Here is a 10,765-nt window from a genome sequence, read left to right as displayed (position 1 = left end):
CCAACGCCCATAGCAAAATTATGTACGTGTGTATATGATGGTATACACAGATGTTTAAAATTGTTCAATGATCACAATGTGAGGCAGTATTGCCAAATATAAGGAATAAGGATAAATATATAAAATGAAGAAAATCTAATACGGGATAATAATAACTAGTGAAATGTGATGACCCAGAAAATTTTTGACCAAATTTAAACTTAATCTTTGTATGATTAACATTTCCGACACGATAAGCAAAGTCTGTAAAACTGAATCTCAAAATTTTTGAACTATTCAAATACCTTTCGGTTATTCTCAACGATTCACGAACCATTATATGTAAATAGATACATATATATACTATAACTTGAAAATGTAACAAAGTTTTAATTGCATGATACCGTACATTAAACTTATTGGTTTATATATCTATTTGAATATATATGATTTCAAGTTATTTAGTAAACGATAATAACATTCGATTATTGATTCGATTGATATTTAGATAAGTTAACTAAAACGTTTAAGATGAACCAGTAAAATACTAATTTGCTACAGTGTTTTCAAATTGCCACATTACTCAAAATGCTACAGTGTTTTCGAAAATCACTATTTGCTACAGTGAAATTGACTTTGCTACAGTGAATTGCTACAGTTAATTTGCTACAGTAAAACACTATTTTAAAATGTATTTTAACAAATAGCGAGACAATGATTTATAGAAGTAAATGACCAAAATACTCAAATGTATAAGTTATAATTTGAGTGATATAATTTAGGGATAATTTAAGTTATATTGTGACAAAGGTACGAGTCACAAAATGAAAAGTACTAGTTTTCTAAGCGTACAAAAATGCGTTCGAGAAACCGGAATCGGGACATAAGTCGAGTGATGACGTACGACTTATCGGAACGAAAATTACAAATCAACTATGCACGTGAATTTAATATAATATATAATTAATTATATAAATTATATATATTATATTAATATTTAATTATGTCGACGAACTACAAAACAAATCAAATGTGAGCTGTCATTTAAGCTCATGCGATCGCATGAGCATACCAAAGAAACTACATGCGATCGCATGGAGGCTGGATCCAGAAAACATCTATAAATTCAGTCGAATTCGTTCCATTTTTTTTCACATATATTACTCCGTATAATATTTATTATTATTATTATTATTAATAAGATTATTATTAATCTTATTATTTTTATTGTTAGTGTTATTATTTTTGCGATACAAAAATAATAATGTACATAAAATATTACGACGGAGTGCTGTCCAAGTAATTTTCAAAACGAGTTCCAAGCGAGCTAGAGCTAAGGAAAATATGGGTTATTACCAAGGAGGTTATGGGTAATGTTCGGGGGTATTTTTGTGAAGCAAATCTCGTGTTTATCATCTCCGATGCGTCTACGTGCTTTTCTACAATATTGTATATCAATATTAAACAGTGAGTTTCATATGATCCCTTTTACTCTCTACATTTTTGGGCTGAGAATACATGCAAATGCTTTATAAACTGATTTACAATATTTATATGCGTGAGTTTCATATGATCCCTTTTACTCAATATATTTTTGGGCTGAGAATACATGCAACTGTTTATAAATACTGAAAATACCAGATTTATATGCGTGAGTTTCATTTGCTCCCTTTTTAATTGCTTTTGCAATCTATTTTTTGGGCTGAGAATACATGCACTTTATTTTAAACGCAATGGATACAATTACATACTAAATTCTACACTGAGTTTGAACCGAAAATCCCTTAGCTTTGGTAACTAGTAACTGCCGGTTATAAGAACTGGTGGGCGCGAGTAGTAGTATATGGATCCATAGGGCTTGATATCCCCGTCCGAGCTAGAGCACTAGCCTTTTAACGGACGTATGCTATTTGAGAAGCGTACACGTTGGTTTGCGTGTATTATTAAGATGATTATACAAAGGGTATAAATTATATATACGTTAAGTTTAGTTACCAGGGTGCTCAATTTCGTAGAATATTTTGATAAACATTTCTGGATGAAACAACTGAAATCTTGTAATCCACTTTTATATACAGATTATGCGAAACACTAAAACTATGAACTCACCAACCTTTGTGTTGACACTTGTTAGCATGTTTATTCTCAGGTTCCCTAGAAGTCTTCCGCTGTTTGCTTACATGTTATACAAGCTATGTGCATGGAGTCTTGCATGCTTTATTCAAGAAAACGTTGCATTCACAAAACCATCATCATGTATCTATTTTGACTGCATTGTCAACGGAAGTATTATTGTAAACTATTATTTACGGTGGTTGTCTATATGTAGAAATCATCAGATGTCGAAAACCTTGGAATTAAATATTCATTTATGGTATGCCTTTTCAAAAGAATGCAATGTTTACAAAACGTATCATATAGAGGTCAAATACCTCGCAATGGAATCAATGAATGACGTGTTCGTCCATATGGATTTGGAGCGATCGTCACATGAAATGACCCGTGGAATCACGGGTTTGTTTAAACGAAACAGTTTAATGCTATGTTTTAGGTATTAAGTGAACGTAAATGCATAAGTTATTTAATATAATGATCCGTGGAAACACAAAGTTCGACTAAGAAACTCCTTAGCTGAACATTTAATCAAACACCTAAAATGCATATCAAACAATCCACATCTAATAATAAGGGATAATATTTGTTGTCATTTTATTTTAAAAGTGTAAAAGAATTGGTTTCCTTCTGTCTAGTTTTTTATACCTTCTCGTATTCAATTTAAAATAATTAATTAAAATAATTATTAATAAGATTTAATAATAATAATTAATTAATAAGATTTAATTTTAATTCAAAATTATTTAGATTAATGACATCACCCACCATGCTTAGATTTTTTTCTTTTTCTTTTTGATTTTTTCTTAATAAAGAAATTAGCATAATAATAACATCATCATTGTAGGATTTTAATATTAACTATAAATAATAATAAAAGATAAAATTAATAATTTATTTGTTAATTATTTTTTTGGCGAAACTATTTATTTGTTAATTATAATCCTATAAATTATAAATTATACCTATAATACTAAAAGGCACGCCAACTTCTGTCGTTAATTACTATTGGGTGAGCATTTTTTGGTCGCTGCGTGTGTTGTGAGATATCGTTTGAGGTTATAAGACAACGTTTGACTTGGTCTGCATTTTGTTATGGTTAGTAATGCTTTTTCCTTTGTTATTTATTTTTAGAGTATAGTCACCTTAGTATCACTAACTTTTAATTTAATAAATTGTACTGACTTTTGATATGCGTATTGTGATTATAAACTACCAAAAAGTGATTAGCGTATATACTAAAACCAAGTGTTGTTGCAAATGATTTCTCATAGCATTGCACCACTATCTCTACTACTAAAACTATGTTTGAGTTATCGAGCGAAATACATCTAGGTTCCGCAGCAACGCGCGACCATTCTTAAACTCGTTAGAATACAATGCTTAAATTATATGATTCTGTTATTTGAACTTTCATGTGTAATATCAGATAACCACTAATTACAAATATTAGGACTAGTAAACGCATTTATAGAAACAACAAAATAATAAGAACCGAAAGTCATTTATAGAAACAACCAGGTACATGTTTTAAAATATATATTTACGTTTACTTATAGTAACTTAAGACGCTCTCAAACCCTTGCCAAATTTGGGCGCCGTTATAAAACAATCAACCACCAACCTACACCTGCAACCCTATCTCATAAACATCATAATCTCTGTTTAGTCAATCCAACCACAAGAAAATCCTTGAACGTACCAACCGGAAAACGTATTACATATAGATTTGATTATGATTCTTCTAGGGATGATTATAGCTGATGAAGAATTTTATGAAATCGAGTTTCCTGATTATGTTAATTATGTTGAAGGTACGTTGTAAATAGCTCTTTGCTCTTGGTTAGAAATTGGTTGTGTATACAAATCATAGAAACTAATTTCTCACCAAGAGCAAATAGCTGTGTACACGTTAATGAATTGTGGGTGATGGAGGAGTATGGGCACTGGCGAAACTACTTGGGGCAGGCCGCCCCCAGTGGATATTTTTTTTTCATTTTAAAAATTTTGGGTTTTTTGATTTTGAACAGGTGGATTTTTTTTTTCGCCCCAAAACTTACATATTTTGCACTAAAACCTTCAAATTTTGCCCAAAATTCTTCAACTTTTGCCTCAAAACCTTCAAATTTTACTCAAAAACCTTAAATTTTTGCCCAAAAACCTTCATAATTTGCTTTAAAAACCTCATTTTTTCCCCAAAACCTCCATATTTTGTCCAAAAAAATTGCTACGGTTTTAAATTTTTTTTGCTCCTGTTAAAAAAATCCTAGTTCCGCCACTGAGTATGGGGTTCGTAAGTCTTGGACGAAACTTTTTTTTATCATTAATAATGATTTATATTTTGATTATGAGTGCATTGCTAAAGTCAACAATCGGGTTATTTTTGTTGGGTAATAATATACAATACGGATGGAAGAAGATACAAAAGTGTAAAGGTTAAAGGGGGTGTTTAGAAGAATTCACGGTTTATGGTACGTATGTTGAAAGCCTTGAATAAAACAATAATGTGTATGGGTGCAAATCACAACTAAGTTAGATGGAAACATGCTGCAAAATACAGAATTTTTTTTTTATCAGATGTGATGTTTGAAGTTGTATGAAGTATGCTACTTTAAAATTAAAGTAGATGTTTGGTTAAAATGAGTTTATAGATTGCATATTTAGTTTTACACTGTATGAAATGGCGAGTTGGATTAGTAAATGAGTGCATGATTCTTAATTTGAAAGAGACCTGAATTTCCAATTAAAGTTATCAACTAAATCTGCCATTAAATTTTCATTCAAGGTCCTTAATTTTTTATTTCTGAGTGCATGATTTGTTTTCTCAGTTAAATGTGCAGCTACTTGATCTCATTTGCTGTTGTCTCTTTTTTTATATGTAATGTTAAAGATACATATTTTACGAGTAAGGTATATGTATATGGCTGTTAGGTACTTGATCTTGCGTGTAGAACCTTGACATACTACATCGTTTAGCTATGTTCTTTAGGTTTTCATGTCTCTTTTCAATACAGTATTTGTTATTAGCCCATAATGTCAGAAATATTTTTTTATGGATGTTGGATTACCCAATCTTGAGTATATGACCGAACAACACTACGTCGTTTACCTAAAACTGTCTTTTCTCTCACGCACTGCAGGTCAATATGCTATGCATGACTATTACCTGTGATTTGAGCCCTTAAAAATTGACCTCCACACATGAGTATAGAAATATAACAATCATGATTAATTTGCTAAATAACCGCTTCTATATTCAGTAGTTAATAATAAGGATGAAAAAGCAAACTTTTTCTATGCTATCAACTTAGAGACGTGTTGTTTATTGTAGCATAATTACTTAAATAAATTTAAAATTAATGAACTCATTTATTCACAGGTTTATTTTTGTTGGATACAATGAAAACGTGTAGATATCTTTGACTTTATACCTGAACTAAGAATACGTACACGAATCATTAAAAGACTTGTAACAGGTCTGAATAGATTCATTTGGAATAGTTCATTTCCAAACATTGGATTATTATAATTTATTTTCTCAAACATTGTATGAGACGTTATGTAGACTTTATTAATAATAATTGTTTTTGGAATAGACCGAATTTGTAGGTTATATGCACTTCAATTTTGTACGAAATTGGGATTCAGATTTGACCCATTTAAAGTTGAAGCTAATTTTACCCTTTCTGGATAAAAGTCTAATCTGGATCAACCCATTCACAAGTGAATGAGTTAAATTGCCACCTATAGTTTTGGTACACTAAAATTAAGCAAGGATTTGTGTACTACTTGGTTAATTAATGACCTCATCTGTAGTTGTAAATGAATCTAATAAAAAAGGTCTAGATGTTAATGACGCTGCAAGTTGTATCATCCTTGAGTATCTCGATGCCGAGATGAATTGGTCAGGGAACGGGTCAAACCAGAATCAAATCCTTTTTTGGCGACACCCAGAAATTTGAATTATGGTAGATTTGACGATCTGAATGAGTTATGTGTTGACTAGATCCTGACAACTGTACATATCCTTAAACAACAATGCACTAACTCAAATATACTTGAAAACATACAATTGACATAGACATACAAACTAAAATAAACTCGCGTCTTGGTAATATATTACAGCAATAATAATGCTGCATAGCCCACCAAAGATTCATGAGAATTAGGAGGCCTTTTTCTTGTTCTTTGCTCTTTTGTTCAAATGTAAAATGTAAATGTATGCGTCTTTACTTAATCAACATAGTGTTGTATTATCTTTGTCTTCGATCAATCCAATCTTTAGTTGTGTTTGGTTTTGAAGTTAGAACTTTGCATTTGTAATTTCAGATAACCTCCACCAATTACTAAATTCTGATTATGATTTTTCTATTTTACAATTTTTTTACCGGCAAAAATAACGAATACTCATACAGAACGATTACTAATTTAAAAGGAACGTAATCAACCGGAAGATACAAAGCAAACCAAACCCGAAGAGATCGAGCCTAGAAAACAAACAAACGGGCTACGACTATCTATAACCGAGCCTCCCTGTAACCAAACTATCCAAGAAAATAAACACCTAAAAACACAAAGCAAACATAACAAAAGATGAAAAAAAATAATCAAACACACCATACAAAATCTCTCGACAATGTTACCCGACCGGTTTTCAATTTTATATGTTAACACAATGGAAGAACCATCACCAACCAAAGTATCCGTTGACGGTTCCAACAACCCACGATCAACTAAGTTTTGGAAAAAACCAACATTGTTCGATCCACTACCCTTTGCCAAAGAAGAAACAATGCGATCATCTAACGAATCACTAAATAATACTATTTAAATATCATCTCCAAAGTCAAAATCAACATCAGAGAGCTCGAACAGATAGTAGCCTCTTTTTTCTACTCATTTTCTTTATTATAATTGAGGTTGTTGATTTACAAATAACGTGACTAGAAAAGGCAAATGTTATGAAAATTGAGGTTTTTACACTTGGAATATTAAGAACCAAAAGTCAACTGCAGATTCAATAAAAACTCAGCTTGCATTGACAACTAATCAAATAAGAAACACACATCCAAACACCTTCCAGGACTTTCAAGTGTCAACAACGAGCAGGAGTCGCAAACGTTTGTTGACAGCAAGCAGCAAACAGAACAAGACACTAATTCAGACAACAAAGAACAAAGATATGATATGGAGTTAAATCAAACACCATTTTTTTTTTCAAATAAGAACACTGCCAACTTCTGAATAACTCCATTGATTCAACAAATAAATAGTCTGACAAACTTCAACAAGGTCTAAAAGGGTAAATACAAAACTTGGACAAGAAAGTAAAACAATCACTCCTGATAATACTCCGTATTAGCTTAAGAAATAGACAAGTGCACCACTTAACTCTCGGTCTGCTCCCTCAACCTACGAATTGTACTTCTCACCGTCACAGCACTTGCAGTACTGTTTCACAAAAAAAAAAAGAAAAATAAACAATATTAGTGTGTTGTAATGAAAATACTATGATGATGTTCACTAGATAGATAAGATATAAACTAATGGAGAGAAAAAAAGATCATTACTTCAAAGTGTATGCACCGCCTGCTTTGACTTTACCGCAATCCTTGCAACCCCAAATACCAACAGCCTTTCTCTTCACCGCGTACTGCGTAATCAAAATAAAATATATTTTATACCGAATGGGCTTAATTGTCCAGACACAAAGTTTTGAGTAAAATCGAGTATAAGATATTGAAACAGTTAGACACACCTTGCCACAGAACTCACAAAAGTACTTGCTGTGTTGGCTGACCTCCATCTTCTTGATCTGCTTTCGTAAACTAGCACCATAACGGGTACCTGAAATTAGTTGCATGTGCACAACAATGTCAAACACATATCAACCATTTTAGCTGAAAACTACACAACCTAAATCTTAATTGATATGAAGATATCTTATTCCAAATCTCCTAACACACTGCAGTTTTATAGAATATATCATGTCTATGTTAGTGCGCGCACATGTATAAGAGCGTCTATACTACTAAGATTGCTAGTAGATATAACAAAACGATAACAACCGAACATATATCTGCCACATGTATACAAACTTAACAATCAAACTGTGACAGGTGCAATACATTAAGTATAATTCAGCTCAGTCCACATAGATGTAATTAGGGCTGCAAACAATTTGAGCTAGGCTGAAATTTTTGGGTTGACTCGAATACATTAAGCAAAGCATTAGCAAGACTTGAAAAAGATTAATAATCCAATACAGCATTTAAAAACAATGAATAATAAACATAAACAATACTAATAACAATTAGGATAATATACAATCACAAATCACAAAAACATTTTTGAAGTCTAAAAAAACTAAAACTCAACTAAAATATCATTTGTAAATTAAATATTACAAATAAGGTCTTATATCAAAGATCAAATAATACTCAAATAGCTGTATTTACATGTCAAACCGCGCCCTATTAATTGATAATATCGAGTTCATCTTGTAATCAATTTCGAGCTATTTGCAGCCCTAATTGTATAATATACAATAAGTATCCACAGTAAGCTACTGTTCATCGAAAGTATAACAATTAACATAACAAATATTATGTATCTTCCTATATAATTTTGCAATTGATAATATTACACCAAAAATGCCATGAACAAAAAAAAATTACAAAAAATAACACGAAATGCTTACCGTATTTGCCAACGATGCCAGCCTTCTTCGTCCTCTTTGTCTGAAATTAAATATTAAAAAAATTTATTCTTTAACTTTTAGCAAATTAAAAGATCGAACAGCACACAATGTTATACAGTTTAGATTTAATTTAGCTGTTTATAATTGGGAGCGTAGAAAATTACCATTTCGCAAAATCGGAAGAGAAAACACGAGTAAGATTAGACGGCGGAAGGAGATGAAACCCTAAAACCGTTTTCTTGTATTTATATCTGCAGGGTTACGGGGTTTTGGTTCAATTTTACGAAAATACCCCCTTTATCTTTCTTTCTTTTACTATAAAATTTCTAGCAGGGGTGTGTTTGGTTTTGGCGCACGGGCTTATGAGAGCTTATAGGAGCTTGAGCTTATAATTTTAATAAGCTCTAAGTCATAAACTTTGTTTGTTAGACATAAAAAGTAGAGCTTATGAAAATTATAAACTTTTAAAAAATAAGTTACTTATAGTAGCTTATGAAGAAAAAAAAGTAGAGCATATGAACTGAAAAATAAATTGCAATTAGTTTACCAAATACTTCTAAAAAAATAATAAGCTCCAGCTACCAGTTTTAAAATTAAGCTCCAACTCCAGCTCCAACTCCAACTCCAGCTAATTTCTTCCAAACATACCCTAAATATGAAATATTAAAGGTTAATGGATATTCATTAGATGTTAAAAAAAATGTTATAATATTTTCTAATATGCGATGAATATAAAATCGTAATTTAGTAAAAATAAATAAAATAAGACATAACAAAAATTTATCCACAAATTTTGTAATATATCATAGTTATTTCATTATAAAGTTAAAAACAAAATTTAAATCTAACGGTAACTGCATTTTTTAATAGTCACTATATAAACATATATCTATATTTAAAAAAAAAAACATATATCTATATTGTGGTAGGATCAAGAGGGAAGTAACAAATCGGGGGGAAGCGGTGGGAAGCAATTTTTTTTCCCGTTTTTAAAAAAAACTTTGTTCACGAACATTATAGATTGGATGAAAATATGAACATTTAATAAAGACACTTTTTGATAAATATTTTTATTTTTGCGGGAAAACGCTCGAAGAAATAATATATAACAATTATCGTGTTTTTCGAAGCAGAATAAACCCAAAACACCAAACCCTAAACTCTAAATCGGGCTAAATTTTACTTCACAAAACATGAAGAAAAAAAACGTTAACATTCTTCACGAACAATATTATCTTGAATGTTATTTTTGTCGATCGTTTTTCCGCCAAAATAATAACATTCATCACGATGTGTCTTTTTTAAATGTTGATATTTTCATCCATTCTATAATGTTTGTGAACAAAGTTTTTTCAAAAAACGAAAAAAAAAATTGTTTCCCCCGCTTCTCCTCGATTGGTTACTTCCCCATTGATTCTGCCCTTATCTATATTTATGTATTTGTATTTCGAGTTTTAATGGATATATCCACGGTTGAAAATTTTTCATCCATGTCCATATTCACATCCATTTAGGTTCGTTCATATTCGTATCCATATTCATTTAGGTTCATCCATATCCATCACGAAGCGGGTGGATCGAATGGATATCCGTTGGATCGGATGACCATTGTCATCCCAATGTGGTGTGATGACCCGGAAAATTTCGACTAATTTAAACCAATTCTCTATACGATTTATTATTTTGGCACGTTAAACAAAGTCTGTTAGATTGAGTCTCAAAATTTTAGAACTGTTCATATATACAATTACCTTTGACTACTCTCGACGATTCATGAACAATTATATGTATGTATATATGTATATGTACAAGTAAAAACGACTTTCCTACAGTAAAACACTATTTGCTACAGTGAAATCGTACTTTGCTACAGTGCTACAGTAAAATTGACTTTGCTACAGTGAATTGCTACAGTAAAATTGACTTTGCTACAGTGAATTGCTACAGTAGCACTATTTGATGTCGGCGAACTAG

General features: G+C 31.2%; 1 protein-coding gene across 1 annotated transcript; it reads right to left on the bottom strand.

Moving 5' to 3' along the window:
• Window positions 1-7,279: 7,279 nt before the first annotated feature.
• On the bottom strand, window positions 7,280-9,038 carry LOC139857999 (large ribosomal subunit protein eL43). Its single transcript, XM_071846854.1, has 5 exons — window positions 8,956-9,038; window positions 8,792-8,831; window positions 7,850-7,938; window positions 7,662-7,744; window positions 7,280-7,542 (listed from the first exon to the last, which is right to left on the bottom strand). The coding sequence occupies exons 1-5, from the start codon at window positions 8,956-8,958 to the stop codon at window positions 7,479-7,481; spliced, it is 279 nt and encodes a 92-aa protein (XP_071702955.1). The 5' UTR covers window positions 8,959-9,038; the 3' UTR covers window positions 7,280-7,478.
• Between the last annotated feature and the right edge of the window lie 1,727 nt (window positions 9,039-10,765).

This window comes from Rutidosis leptorrhynchoides, chromosome 7 (genome assembly GCF_046630445.1).
Source record: "Rutidosis leptorrhynchoides isolate AG116_Rl617_1_P2 chromosome 7, CSIRO_AGI_Rlap_v1, whole genome shotgun sequence".
In the NCBI taxonomy this organism is placed as follows: Eukaryota; Viridiplantae; Streptophyta; class Magnoliopsida; order Asterales; family Asteraceae; genus Rutidosis; species Rutidosis leptorrhynchoides.
This window is presented reverse-complemented; position numbering and strand designations above follow the sequence as displayed.

What these genes read in the sequence shown, in the direction of transcription:
- LOC139857999 (XM_071846854.1), bottom strand. An exon ending in TGGCATCGTTGGCAAATACG is followed by an intron (nt 7,939 to 8,791) that starts GTAAGCATTTCG and finishes AACTAATTTCAG; the next exon opens with GTACCCGTTATGGTGCTAGT. An exon ending in GGCGGTGCATACACTTTGAA is followed by an intron (nt 7,543 to 7,661) that starts GTAATGATCTTT and finishes TTTGTGAAACAG; the next exon opens with TACTGCAAGTGCTGTGACGG.